The 14,903-nt window shown below is 33.7% G+C and overlaps 1 protein-coding gene and 1 long non-coding RNA gene across 9 annotated transcripts; both read left to right on the forward strand.

Moving 5' to 3' along the window:
- The first annotated feature begins 2,944 nt into the window (after positions 1–2,944).
- LOC126868742 (uncharacterized) lies at positions 2,945–5,700 on the forward strand. The gene is made up of 2 exons (XR_007690736.1): positions 2,945–3,400; positions 3,620–5,700. It is a non-coding gene; the product is annotated as an uncharacterized LOC126868742 (long non-coding RNA).
- Positions 5,701–6,645: 945 nt separating this feature from the next.
- On the forward strand, positions 6,646–14,687 carry LOC126868729 (translation machinery-associated protein 16 homolog). Of its 8 annotated transcripts, none has more exons than XR_007690702.1 (8): positions 6,677–6,816; positions 7,311–7,591; positions 9,367–9,488; positions 10,328–10,419; positions 10,538–10,682; positions 10,767–10,907; positions 10,974–11,180; positions 13,829–14,687. XR_007690702.1 is itself a non-coding variant. In XM_050624526.1 (4 exons), exons 1-4 carry the CDS (start codon positions 7,547–7,549, stop codon positions 13,841–13,843), a joined length of 297 nt encoding a protein of 98 aa, XP_050480483.1. In that variant the 5' UTR covers positions 7,311–7,546; the 3' UTR covers positions 13,844–14,687. The 8 variants fall into 8 exon arrangements, 1 of the variants encoding a protein (XP_050480483.1); XR_007690701.1 differs by lacking the exon at positions 9,367–9,488 and adding an exon at positions 9,960–10,148; XR_007690700.1 differs by lacking the exon at positions 9,367–9,488.
- The last annotated feature ends 216 nt before the right edge of the window (positions 14,688–14,903 follow it).

The raw sequence follows: 14,903 nt of genomic DNA on the forward strand, positions 1-14,903 counted from the left end.
TGATATCTTTATCCCTAGCAAATTTATAAATTCGATTGTTTAAGTATTCTCTTCCATTACCGCATCTTAATATTTTTAACCTCTTGCCCCTTAAGTTCTCAACTTCATTTACAAACTGTACGAGAGAATGACAGACCTTATCTTTTGATTTTATACAATAGATCCTAGCTATTTTACTATAATCATCGATAAATGAAATAAAATATTTCTCTCCATTTAATCCGGTAGTCTTAAAGATACCGCACACGTCCGTATGAATAATTTCCATTATCTCCCTAACCTTAGTTCGATTATTTTTGAAAGATAAATTATGAATTTTACGTTCTATATACACCTTACATTTGAACAATTCCTTTTCAAATTTATTCGGTATACCTGTCACTAGCTGCTCTTTACTTGCCCAAAATATTTAAGTATCTAAAATTTACGCGTCCTAGCATCCTACGCCATCTTTCCTTTTTACTCATACCACTACGTTCGGCACTGTTTACTAAGTGCTTCTTCCTTTCAATATACTTTTCATTTTATATGTACCATTCTCTTTGACCGCTAAAGCTGTAAGTTTATTGTTCTCATCTATTATTTTTGCAATATTTCCTTTTGAAATAACCATATTATTATTATCCGTTAACTTGCCTAAACTAATCAAGATTGCGGACATTTCTTTCACATAAAAAACTTTATTCATATTTATTTTATTTCGCTTTCCAAATGCTTCAAAATAGCTAATAACATTTCATACTTCTGTTGCCTTTATCGATCTATTATCGCCCAAATATATATTTACCGGTTCTTTAAGGTCGATAGATTTATCAAAATAATTTACATCGTTAATAATGTGATCGGTAGAACCGCTATCTAATAGGCATGTTATTTCGTTACCACTTATCTCGTTCATCTCGCTGCTGTGTGCTGCGTGCGCTGTTGCCATCCATGTGCCTGCTCCTGTGTTGCCATATTCGCCATATTCGCTCGTGCCGGCTGCCGATTGACGATGGAAGTTTCCACGCCCCCTGCTCGTATTGCCATTGTTTCCTCTTCCTCTGCTGCGACCGCGTGTTGACTCACACCGATAACTGTTACTGCTTCCCCTTGGACGCTATTTTGACACTCTCTTGCAAAATGTCCCACTCTTCCACATTTGAAGCATCCTTCCTTTTTTGCAGCAAAGGCATTAGTTTTCATTTCTCCTCGATTAGACTTATCTTTCTTTTCCGCTATTTCTATTTTATTCTTCACGCACGCTACCGTTTCTTTCTCTTCTTTCACTGCATCTATTTTATCCGCTATGTAGCTATACTCTTCGGGTAACGTATTTAGCATGTAATTCAGCTTTTCCCTCTCACTCACTTGTGCGCCTGCACCTTTTAATTCATTTATTAATTTTTCAAAATCGCTAAAGAACGATGCTGAATCACTGTATTTATCAAGACTTATCTTCTCCAATCTCCTTCTGCACACGATCTAGTGCCGTCGACTCTTTCAAGTACACTTCGTCGAACTTTTTCATTATTTCATACGCTGTTTTTTCTCCCCTAATATATTCCAATTGTCTATTTGAGAAGGCACTGTAAATTATATTTATCTCCTTCAGATCCTTTTTATCCCAGTCTGGATTGTCTGTTTCAGTCTTCACTCTAGTTATAACAATATCACATTCTTTATACCTCAGAAACATTGTTATTCTTTTCTTCCACATACCGTAACCCTCACCATCAAATATCGATATCATAATTTCCGATCTCTCCATTTTAATTGATTTCCTATTCTTTACTCAAGCGTTCCTACGTGCTTGAAGTATTTTTTCTTTTATTTTATATTCTTTGAACGTTTCTTCCCTTACTAAACTCGCAAGACTAAAAACCACGCACTAAATAGCTTGCAAAACTAGTAACCACGCTCTGCTACCATGTTAAGGTATACAGAGGATTCGAAAATACAAATAGTTTACTTTATTTCGCACACAACAGCTATACATATATATATATATATTACACTCTGAAGACTTCGATAACCTTCTTGCACGCACGCTTGTTGTCAAGCAACTCTTCTAGATTCTCCTAACAGCCTCCAATCGTCTTTTGTCTCAACTGAGACCTGGACGCCCTCTGACGCTTACACACACATTCACATGTACAGTGTAAATGTATCATCTACCTAACAAGATCATCAACGTAAAATCCTACCGTCCTCCCGAACATCATAAAACCGAAATAAATATACAGATGACTGAAATGTTAAACAAAAAGATTATAGAAAACAATAACTTAAAAACCAATATAACTTACAAAATAAATCTCAAAACTATAACTTTACCCTTAACTGACAGTCTAGAAGAAATCCTAACAAAAATTAAGAGCGCTCCAAAAATCATTAATAATGTATAATCGTATAGAATGCACCTCAATCAAATTTCCAACGAAGTAAACTCCCTTAATTATGAACATAGAATTAGAAGTCTTAAGAAATAGGAACTAAGTGTCTTATAAATTATTAGTTATATTGATCTAATCTAATCGCACACTTGTAATCCTATTATAGAATAAAGGTATCTCGAACTCTGGTTCAAGAACCCAACATTTTTTTATTATTATTTTCCCATTACTTTTACGTGACACGCAAAGCGTAACGATAAACAAATTCCGGGCAAAACATTGTTGCCGCTACGTGCAATCGTCAACCGAGGTTGAATTTAAAGTTTCTGGTACTCCCCCGAGTATAAATAAAAGAACACGATCGTTAAGACAGTTAGTATCGAACATTCTTATAGCGAATTAATATCGGACGAACGTAAGCATTACCTTGTAAACACATATCGAGCAACACTAAGCGAACGACGACTAACTCTGTACTGCAAATAATTTTAAATACATTTGACTAAACTAAGTATCAACTCGTCTAGTCATTAATTAACAACACGTTTAATCGTCCTCCACATACATGTTGTATAAGCTACTATGTGTATATTTATTTATGTTTCCCATAGTACAGACGTATTCCTTATATTATTGTAGCTGTGTAATTTCAGTAGTATTGCATAAAGGACATCTGTTTTGTTGCAATTGTATCAGCTATTAATTGTAATACTTGAAGCATTTGTATCTAATCGTCATGCATCTGTGATGGCACTCGACCATGGAACTTTCCAACGGCTTCGCGACACAAAGCGCTATACCTTCAAAGCGTAAGGCCGACATGCCTAATGTACCATCGATATACCTACAGTTCTTTCGCCGAATATTCGGAAGAATGCATACGCGGCAACCGTTACGGGCATCTAATAAACGCGTGCGTAGTGGGGATATCGAGGGGCAACAAAATAAAGAATCCATTTGGTTTCGAATCAAAGATTCATTCTGCCCCGAGCTGCGGAGTGCGAAAGGTTAAGCGTCATAGCGAAGTAAACACAATTAGAGATACGTGATTATTGACTCTTGATAGTTAATCGTTAATCGTTAATCGTTAATTGTTGTTCATCGTTAATCGTTAATTGTTGTCGATCGTTCATCGTTAATCGTTAATTGTTGTTGACAGTTAATCGTTAGTCGTTAATTGTTGATCATAAATTATTGACTGTTGATTGTTAATAGTTTAATTAACTTTTTTGTTGAACATCAAGAGTATTTCTTGTGGCCACCTTCACCCGCTATCCACCTCACATCGTTATTCTACATACGGAAGGCAAGATTGACATCGAGTTCGAAAGACAGACCGCAGAAGTCTGGTCTCTGCTATTACCACGAGACCTTTCGAGACCGCGCAAGGAAGTGCCGGGCCCCTTGCAACTGGACCCAGTGAAACGAGACCAGCCGTCCGTAAACGCGGCATGTGGCGATGGCTTTAGTATCCCGTCGGATTTTCGTGACGGACAGGGCACCAAGGATCTCTTTCCTCGTGAACACCGGTGTCAATATAAACGTATACCCGTGCAACAAACTACGCGGATCCGCGAACAAAGATACGTACGAGCTGTTCGCGGCGATTCGAGTGGTCGAAGCAAACCGAAAACGCCTTTTGCGATTCGAAGCGCGTCCTCTCTGACGCCACAATGTTAGTGTTACGACCGGCATACTTCAAATCCGATGGACTGACGATGGAGATAAAGATGTGGCGGCACTCGGCGACAATGTATATCGCTGAAGTGTCTAATGAACCATCAACATCCCAACGGTCCTTCCACCGAAGGGTCTAGAAGAAAGAGCACGTGGCAACGGCCGCGGACGCCTAGCAAATGCATTGACGGTGGGGATGTTGAGGAATGACAAAAGAAAGTAATCGGATCCGATCGAAAATCAAATCATAAGAGCTTCAGTCTTGGAAAGTCACGCCTAGAGTTCGGAAGTGGATTGTTGTTAGAAAAAAAGTTTCTTTTTTTATTTTTTACCTCAAATTTCTTTTTTTATTTTGTTATTTTACGTGACATTAGCGCATCCGGTATTGGCAACAGCGCGTGAACGACAAATGGCAGCCGCTAGGATTCGTTATAAAATCTTTGTCTCCCGCGCGATTAATTCTGTATTTAGAATAATTTTAAATATATTTGACAATATCAAGTATCAACTCGTCACGTCATTATTTAAATCATCCACCACAAATCCAAAAACGGAACAAGGAAAACAGAGAAAAGAACAAATAGAAAATTAAATTGCTAACATGTTTTTCTATAATAATATTTTAACATCAATATTGTAATACGCAATGTGAAAATGAAAAAATTGGAAGCAACCGAACTACGAATGAAACTGAATCACTTCGCTGCTTGTAAAGATAACTTTTAGTGTTATAAACATAAGTCAAGTAGCAAATAGCATACATTGAATTTACCCAAACTCTTCTTGGAATCTGACAAAATGATTCTTTATTTTGTCAAAAAAATCTTTACGTATGTTCCATTCCCATTCGTCGCTTTTTTCAGTGGCGTGTTTATCGCTACGTCGAAACTCCGTCGGGTAGCAGATAATGTCATTTGAAGTAGAAAACTATTCAGAAACGTGTATACGTTACACAGCAACAAACCAGTCGCCCTTTTATTACCTCGTTCTCAACAGTTCAAATTTCAGGGACGACCGACTACTTAGTATCGACCCAGTACGTCATATTTACTCGCCAAAAGTATTGTAAACGAAAATTGTAACCAGACGTGCCGTTAGTAACCACCATTTTTCGCGAAACTTCTTTTTCATTTGGCGGAAATTTAAACAAACCCCGAAACACGTGGCGTTTTGCAACTGTCTTTAATCCTTTAAGATAAAAAAGATTGACGCAAAATTTTGACGGGATGAAATTTCACGATATATTCAGGTGAAACGATGCGAAATTAGAGCGAAGCTTATAATGGGAATATAGTTTGCTTGTCTGTTGTCATAAAATGAGATATGCAGAATATATTAAAAAATATAGTATATGTAATACGAAACTTTGTATTATTCATGTTATTATGGACAAAATATCACAATATGTTCATATATTTAAATCTCATCCGAAAAAGATTATTGTATGTAGAACACAGTTTAACTGTATTTTGAATTCTTGTTTATCAGATCACAATTGATAAGTCGATATTAGGATGATTATCATCATTTGAAACAATTTTGTGACTGTTATTTGTCAATATACTTTATATCTTATGTACATTTTAAATATGGTACGCAAAATCGAAGTTGCAAGGAACATTAATAAAAATTCAATATTTCAATAACACCTTTCATGATTATAATTAAATATTTTTCAAAATGTCGCATCAGTGTTACATCTAGCACCCCCTCCCCCACACACAAAAGTTTACCAATTTATAATATATGTACTAGTAGATTGACAAGTTACGATTTACAGATTATATAGAATTCTATTTTATGATTTTATAATTTTTCGTTAAATAGAATAATCAAATAACTTGCAATTAGTAAAATTTCATTTGTTTTATCGTCAAACTTGTGCAAGGGAACATATTAATGCTGGTAACTTTAGTGACTTGCAAAATTTCAATAGTGCAAAACAGGCCAGATATTCAATAGCAATTGGTTGCTATCCATATTTTCATCGGTCTTACAATAACCTTATGTTATCAATTATGAATTAAAAAGTTAATGAAATCACAACTCATCCAAGGCCAATGGTTATGACTTCTTTTCGAAGATCCATTGAAATCTCGAGTTTGTTGTTTGAGACATTCAGTTACCACAAAACAAAAACACCACTCTATTACGGCCGACGTAAACAAAAGATGACAGATTTTTCAAATTCTCGGACAACAAACACAGGCTTACACACTTACTGTTTTAAAGTCACAGTCTGTCGTTGAACTTTCGCCAAGTAACTTGATACGTACAGATACACGTCCCTCGAAATCAGTTTTCGACGAAAATATATACGTGACATGTTATGTTGCAACCGAACGTGAATTTCTCCCGGGAAATAGTCTGATATCGTTTATTTATGCGTCTCTCAAATACGAATTTTACTATACACTTCGTTTAAGGCACGCCATTTTGCAAAACGATTATCGAAAGATTACTGCTTACATCGAGATCGAGAATAGATTCGCAGGAAGCTGGATGCCGCGATTTCTTCCCGCGCTTTACTTTTCTCCGAAGTTCTGATTGGTTGATTTCCTGCTGCCATATTCGGTTTCGCCGAGAATCGTGAACACGTACGCCGGAAGCAATGCGGGGTAATTATTTGATTTATTTCATAATATTATTTAACATATATCGTGAAAAGTTCTGAATATTCGGATTCTTCTGTTATCGTTTCATCGTGTGTTAGCATTATCAGCTCTCGGTATCGAATTGACAAACAGAATTTTTCTCATAGAAAGTGAGTCACATTAAGTATGTGTATATGTATAGTCGAAGCAATGCAATTAAAAATTTTTCTATTTTAATTGGAATTATTTATCACAGACATTTTACCGAGGATTCATTTTATAAATCTTATATATATGTGTGTAATCATATATGTGTGTATTCATATATATATATTATAAATTGGTTTTATATATATATATAATATAACCAATATATAATATATAATATATATATATATATAACCAATTTATAATATATATATGAATTCACACACACACACATACATACATATACATATGAATACACACACACACACACACACACACACACACACACACACACACACACACACACACACACACACACACACACACACACACACACACACACACACACACACACACACACACACACACACACACACACACACACACACACACACACACACACACACACATATATATACAATACAATAGAAATACTTTCGTGTGCTATTATACGTAGTTCGATAGTTTACATTTCACGGGCCCCGTGTTGCACCCGCATTGCTTTCGTTCCTGTTTCCAACGTATAAGTGTAGCGTCAGTGATTCGCGTGACGCGACGTAACCTTCAACGTTTGTTTTTCTCGGTTTATGCGTTGTGTGTTCGTTTGAATGAAAATGTCGCGAGTGTTGTAACAAAAACCACGGAAAACAGAAGAAGAATACGGGAGCAAAAGGAATTCCAGGCTACAGCAGAATGCCCATTACCCAACAGGGTTTCGTTCCATGGTATTTCAACGAGGTAAGCTACCTTTTTTAGTACGCTTCAAGGCGCCTCTGTTCAACCAATTAATTTGCGTCCAACACCATTTTAACTTCGTATACGCAGAGAAAATATCGTTCTTTTGTATTTTCTAACTCTGATCTATGTATAAATTTACCGCGACGGATCATTTCTACGGATTAACGTATCTTATAAAAACGTTGCGTGAAATGTTAATCGTATATAAGTCTTGAAATATTTATACTAATTTCATAGAGGAACGTAGTTGGTACCTTCCGGCTGGCATATTGTATGCTTGTTACATGAACTTTCCAAATATCTTACAGTTAAATGGTTGGATTGTTTACTAGAATAAGCAACGCAGCATTGTTTTTGATTTATTGTTAATGAATTTATAGAATCATATTGTTTTACACATATACACTATCGCTCAAAAGTATCCCAACATTTGATTACTTTTGATATTATGTTATTTAATTGCACAATCAAATTGACAGTACGTGCTGATATATAATGATTACGATCTGTATTATTATCTTATTCCTATGACGTGGTTTTAACAAAGGTCGTAACAAAACGGTCAGAAAAAGTTCTTTATTCACAGACTCTGTAGCCTGTAAGAAACGAATTAATTAATTAAGAATCTCGTTGTAACCTACAGGTTCGAAAAAGGCTGATAGGCTTTGGTCTACGTGGTGGTTGGGAATTTTCATTCGTTTCGAGTTCGCTTAGCTGATAAATAGTGAATGTGCATTTCTTCCAAAATAAAGAAGAAAGCGAAGTCGATAGAAACGTGGGTCAAATTTGAAATCACTTCTCGGTTATGTGGAGGTTGATTAAACACGTTGGTGTATATAGTGATGAGACGAGTTGATATTTGGTGTAGTCAAATGTGTTTAAAACTATCGGCAGTACTCTTCTAACGATCTCCTTCTAACGAATTTAAATTCGACTTCGGTTGACGGTTGCGCGTAGCGGCGATATTGTTCTGTCCGGAGTTTGTTTATTATCAAGTTTCGTACCTCAAGACGGTATCAATGCCCCGAGGCAAAACAACAACATGAGTTACTCTCGATTCGCATCGTCCTATGATTCATATGCCGCTACAATATGCAATCGAATAAAGTGATAAATAGCTTGCGGATGTTTACGCGTCTCTGAAAATGTTAAAAGATATAACATGTTTAACGCGAAGTATTCGTGATTATATTCGCTGCAATTTGAAATATCTGCGTGCAGTCTCGTAGATTTTGAATAAAAATTTATCTTTTATCGAAAAATACATACATGTTTTGGCCTATATATAGCTTTATACTCTTGTAAACTAAAAAAGAAATCGAAAAAATGTGATGTTGACTCTTGGAGTAAAAAATTCATTTATATCAATACTACTTTTAGAAATGCACCAAGAGAAGCAAGACAAATTATTGACGAAACACAGGATAGTCATTTCCGATCCAAAAGAAAAACGCAACTAAAATAATATGTAGATAGCTATTAAGGCAACATGCAGATATGCAAAAAGAAAAATAAATGTGGAAAGATACATAAAATCAAAGAGATTTTGAAATTATAAAGTTCTCCTGTGTTATGTCTAAAATGGAAATAATAAAGTCATTGAAATGATCCATCATTTCAAACTAATATCGCTTCTCTTTACTTCAGAACTGCTATAAACATTTTAAATATCATTATGTCTTGGTTCCCTTGCGAAGTTCTCGAAGAATTCGTCAAATGATGTCATCAACAATATAAATAATCGTAAAAAATGTATATTTGTGTTTAAAAAATAGGCGAATAAAGAGAAATAGGATAATCGAGACTGGTGAAAAAGGATCAACCTTTTCAGCAATGGCAAGGCACATCCCGCATCTGATACAAGCGGAAGAGAAATCAATTCCTATCATGTCACACGGTGAACAAGAACGCAAATACGGAATCTTTTGTATAATACTACTCCAAATTCTGTTGAGTCGCAGTAATAATAATAATCGGGTGTTGACTTCTGCTCGTTTTTACTTGAAGTCTGCTCGTTACCTCTTTGACATTTGGAGGATCGTTTTCTGTCGAAACCCGTTCCATCTGACGTTAAAACCAATAAAAACAATATTACGATAAAGACTTTTATCTCCATTGTCGTCAACTTCCGTCAAGTCTTCGTTTTCTGCTCGCTGGATATAATACGGATTCCCAAAAACTTTCTTCGTATGAAATTTTACTAATGTACATTTATCAAACATTGCACATTTTAAAATAGGTTATCATTATAAGATTAAAAAATATAGCTAAAAATATTTTGAAACGGAAGAAACCAATTTTGAAGTTTGTTGGCCCGGAAATGTCATGGTAAGAAGGTATACTTCGATATTATTTTTACTCTCGATAGGCGTCGCTGTCGTTGCTGTTGTCACATACGAGACACAACAAATCACGAAATTGACAAATCACCGGTGATCTCCTCGAGTCGCAGTTCGAACGTTTCACAAATAAGTTAAAGTATTGAACTTTAGATATAGTGGTAAAATTTATTGCATGAATCCAACAGAGTGACGGTTCAGAGTGTCATAACAAAGAGGTATATTTTGTCTACTCCATTAGTGCTTCTAAGCGTGTGATACTGTCGACGATTCGCCTGTGCATGATTATACATTGAGTAAACGTATAGTCTGAGTTGGAGTTTTGATGATTAGGATAATCGAAATAATTCATAGCCATGGTAATATTTTAACTAATTTATTTTGTTGTCTTTTATAGGCCACTGCAATGAGAAAGGAATTCCTGAAGCCAAAAAAAATGATACATCCAAATAGCAGAAAGTCTATCGCTATTACGAAAAAAGCCAAAAAGTAAATACAATTACTATTAAATTGTGTGATTTATGTTATGTACATTTCATTTATTTTATATGATTATATAATACTTTTGTGTACTAAAGAAGGAAATGGACAATGTGTTTTGTTTCAGAATATCAAATAGACAGAAGGCAGAAATGTCCCGCTTGATAAAACAGAATTCAATAGGAGAGAAAATATCATGGATCAGAAACAATATGATTCCAGGCGTGTGTCCCTATACTCCAGAGTTAACTGCAAGTTTGTTAGAAACGGAGGTAAAACAAAAATGTATACACATGATGATACAGAGATTGTACATTAAAGATGTGATTAGTTATAGTTCTATATTTGATCCAAAGGTATGTAGCAAGAAATGATGAAGCAATGGAAGAAATTACTATTAAAAGATCTATAGGTAGCAACAGGAGTAGACAGCATGCTAGGAGGGAACATATAATTAGAGTAGAAAGAACTAGGAGAATATCATACACGTGGAATAGGTAAAGAATTACAGCCAAATTTATTTTCAATATATCCTGATGTACAAACTCTCCTTTATTTTTCAGAAATTTCTGATATTTTAAATGCAACTCAGTGTGAAATGTTATTGAATTGGAATAATGAATTACAGTGTGTGAATAATTCTAAATTTATAAGGTTTGGCGAGAAAGATTTAAAGAAAGTATTAGAGCTAAGACAAAGAATGAAAATAAGCCATATTAGACTATTCAAATCTCTGTTAGCTATGCCTGTAAACAAGAAGAATTTATTAAGTAAGTCAAGTCAATTGATTTAGATGAAAATAATCAATCGGCAGAACGTGTAATGGAAATAGAATAAATTCTGTAGATATATGTCTTTTTATCTTTCACCTCTATTTAAAAACAAGAAAACAGAAGAAAAGCGAACAGTTTCGTCCTTTTTTGTTTTCGAAATGCTAGAAACCGCATATCGTCTTGCTCTTATCTCCCACGAGAAACAGTCACGTCACAAGATACAAGAGTACGATAGAAGAGAAAAGAAAATGTTCGATCGTGAAATATACAACAAAACTGAAACACGTAGATGAATCACACGCACATCATTAATATTCTGCATCGTTTCTTCGCCTTTTCTTTTATTTTTTCGCTAGTTGCTCCATTATTTAAGAACGAAGATATAGCAATTATTCTCAAAATTGTACATTTCGAAATGGTAAGAAAATCAATAGTACAATGATAAATATACGATTTTAAAAACTTTTTAAATTTCTTACATACTTAGCATTAATCAAATAGCTTAGTATATAAAAGAGTGTACTTGTGTCGCATGTTATAGATGTAGCTGCGTTCGTTACAACAATTCCAATTCCAAGGAATTTCTCTCGAAGATCGCAGTGAAGAATTTGCTTTGTTAAATTATTACTGGTATACTTCGTCAACGTGTGGTATATCGATACAATTTGTCAACCATCACTTTCAATAGCTTCTCGCTAATAAAAACATTTCGTAACTATTTAATAAGAAGCAGTATATTCTTAATTATTTAGAAATTTACTTAATGATGTTTAAAAATACGAATATGTTTAAAAATTATAATGTAAATATATATATTTCATTTCATGTTTTACTAATATATCTCTAATTTAGATTAAATATCTGAAACTTGAAGGAAACTTAAAACTTTCAACACATCGCATACGTTTCAAATTTAGTGCATAGTTCTTGGGTTACATTACCTTCGCTTTCCAAAGATTAATCTTAATATATGGATTTAATGCATTATACAATAACCTCTCTTTGTCAGAAAATTTTAGAAATTATCTATATGATCATAATCTTATTTCATGGTGGATATATTAGATTTGATGGACTATATCTTAATTTTATTTTATATTACTATTAGTAGAACAGTAAGTAGAAAGGTTACGTATATGCACTGTTACACAGTACGAATAAGCATACAATTTTTTATATTTCGCTTGTAACAGCAATCTGTAATTCTGTAATTATCTGTCTTCACATAATACTTAAAATTCGCATTTTAAAATCATAATGAACAATATGTTCATTCTGAAAATATTTGTTAAAATACAAGATTTTGTTAAAGAAATCATGTTTGTTGATGTACGCATATATACGTGTGCACTTTAGTGTTCAAATTCTTATAGTTATCTGGTTTGAAAATATTCAGTTCATAAGTTCGTAAAATGTAAGAAAATTTTTGCGGCGTTTGGTATTTCAATTTCTCGCGCGCATTGCATACAAACGAAGCCTCGTCGCCTCAGCCAATCAAGAATCGGCTAGGCTCACTTTTAGCGGGATACCACCATTCTACCGTCGAAGAGCGAGACTTTTTTCTGTTTCTTTCCATTGGTAGACTATTTGATCGTTTTTATTACCGGTGGCTTGTATCATAAACTTTTGAAACATAAGTTCGATATAAGTTTATTTAAATCTTTGATTTTGTTTCGTACAGTTCATTAATTGCAGGACTGAATAATGAAATAATTAGCATTCTATTCCATGCTTTTTCATACAGCAATGTTTAGTAACGTTTCATTTATGATATACACATTTATGATGTCTATATATCTATATGTCTATATGTCATGTATATTTAACTTAATATTTAACTTAATATGACGAAATTATACGTAATTCTATAATTTCTCTAAAAAATACCAAAGTGGAATTAGACGTAATGAAATAAGAAATCATTACTTTTATGAGAGTTCAAATATCTTCAACGTTTTTTTATTTTAAATAATTTTTTCCTCGAGCTGTACTACAAAATAAAGTTTTGAACAATTCGATAAAATAATTAGTATATTATCAATTGAAATTAAAATAAAAATTGAAATATCTCATATATTATATGAATTGTAAATTCTTGACGAGAACATCGTAGCGTCACTAAATCTTTGTCAACAACTTTTTGTTTTCACGAGAGCTCTACAATACCAGACACGTGTAAACGCATATACAAAACGTATCCTTGAGTGTTCCAGGAATTTGACGAATTCTATTCGTGTATGTATGGATAGCCGACAACTCTAGCCCCCTACTTCTCCCTAACCCAAATTCGTCGGGTAAATCGCAGTATGGGATGTCAGTTTAGCGTAGACAATCAGAGGAATCAGACGTATGTCCATCCGTGTCATTTCGCGACAGGTGGCTTTGGCACTTTGGTAGACATTTTTCTACCGTTCAAACTCACACTATTGTTATTTTCATTTAATTGTACGTTTTTCTTCAATACTTCGTTGTAATCTATTATTTAATTACCTTTGTTTTTCCGACTGTCTTTTTGGTTGTCCCATTTGCCGGTAGCTCGTGCAATATGTTTTCGAAAAACAATTTGACCCTGATCATTGTTTCATTTTCAAATGATTTATTCTTTTTATACATTTGTTTTAATATTTCGCTCTTTTTTTGTGCAGATTACTATTATATGATACCGAGGGGAACTTTGATGTATTAGAAGGATGCTGTGAAATTCGAAAGGACGGGATGAAAGTCAAGAGGACACCATGGTGATTAACGATAAATTTGATAACTTTTCGTCGAAATGTGATAATATTTGTTCACTTTTAGATTAACTCCATTTCTTATAAATATTTCGTGATATTATCGTAATTAATATCTAATATAACAAATTCTAAATTCACGGTTTATTAGAACACCAAGATGAAAAATGCAAGATTAAAGAAATTATTTTTTTCTTTCGAATATATTAAATTATATTTCCGAAGAAATTGAATAGATTGTTTAACATAAATTTAACATAGATTCTCTCGATTCTGTTTCATTTGAGTAAGAAATTCAAATAACTTTCTCATTTTGCTTCATTATTCGTAAATTGTCTGTAATATAATATGGACTATTAATTTCGTTTTTCTCAATAACTTTTATTACATTTGAGAAATTACGTTATCACAGACTAGTTAAAACAGTTTCTGCATATCGCGTTATTTTCGTATTGCGCAGCTTTGTTTAACGGGCAGAAAAAGTGCGCCATGTTGCATTAGAACGAAGTCAAGTAATGCATAAAATATTTGAAATTATAATGGCGGACATTCTATTTGGCGGATAACTTTTACAAATCAATCGTATTATGCAATATTCATACATATATTTGACAATAATAAAAAATACTTTGAAAATATTTTAAATATACTAACGATATATTTTCTTTCGCATTTTTGGTATAATATTTATGTGTATATTTTCGTGCTCTTGATATGATATATGATTCTACCTATGGTAAATAAATAATAATTAATTCGTAGTTCTAAGAAAGCAGTATTTTCGTAAACAAACACTCGACAGAAAAAAGAAAAAAATTTCCTTTTCCTATCCCCTACCTCTAATAAAGTTTTCTTTCAGAATATTTTTATGTCCGCGCGCAATGCGGTCGGTAGAATCAGCGTTTGCTGCGTTAAATCACATTTAATATTGATTTAGAGCATAATAACTTTCATTAAATGTAATTATAATAATCAGACGCGAAATTAG

This window comes from Bombus huntii, chromosome 8 (genome assembly GCF_024542735.1).
Source record: "Bombus huntii isolate Logan2020A chromosome 8, iyBomHunt1.1, whole genome shotgun sequence".
NCBI classification, from domain to species: domain Eukaryota; kingdom Metazoa; phylum Arthropoda; class Insecta; order Hymenoptera; family Apidae; genus Bombus; species Bombus huntii.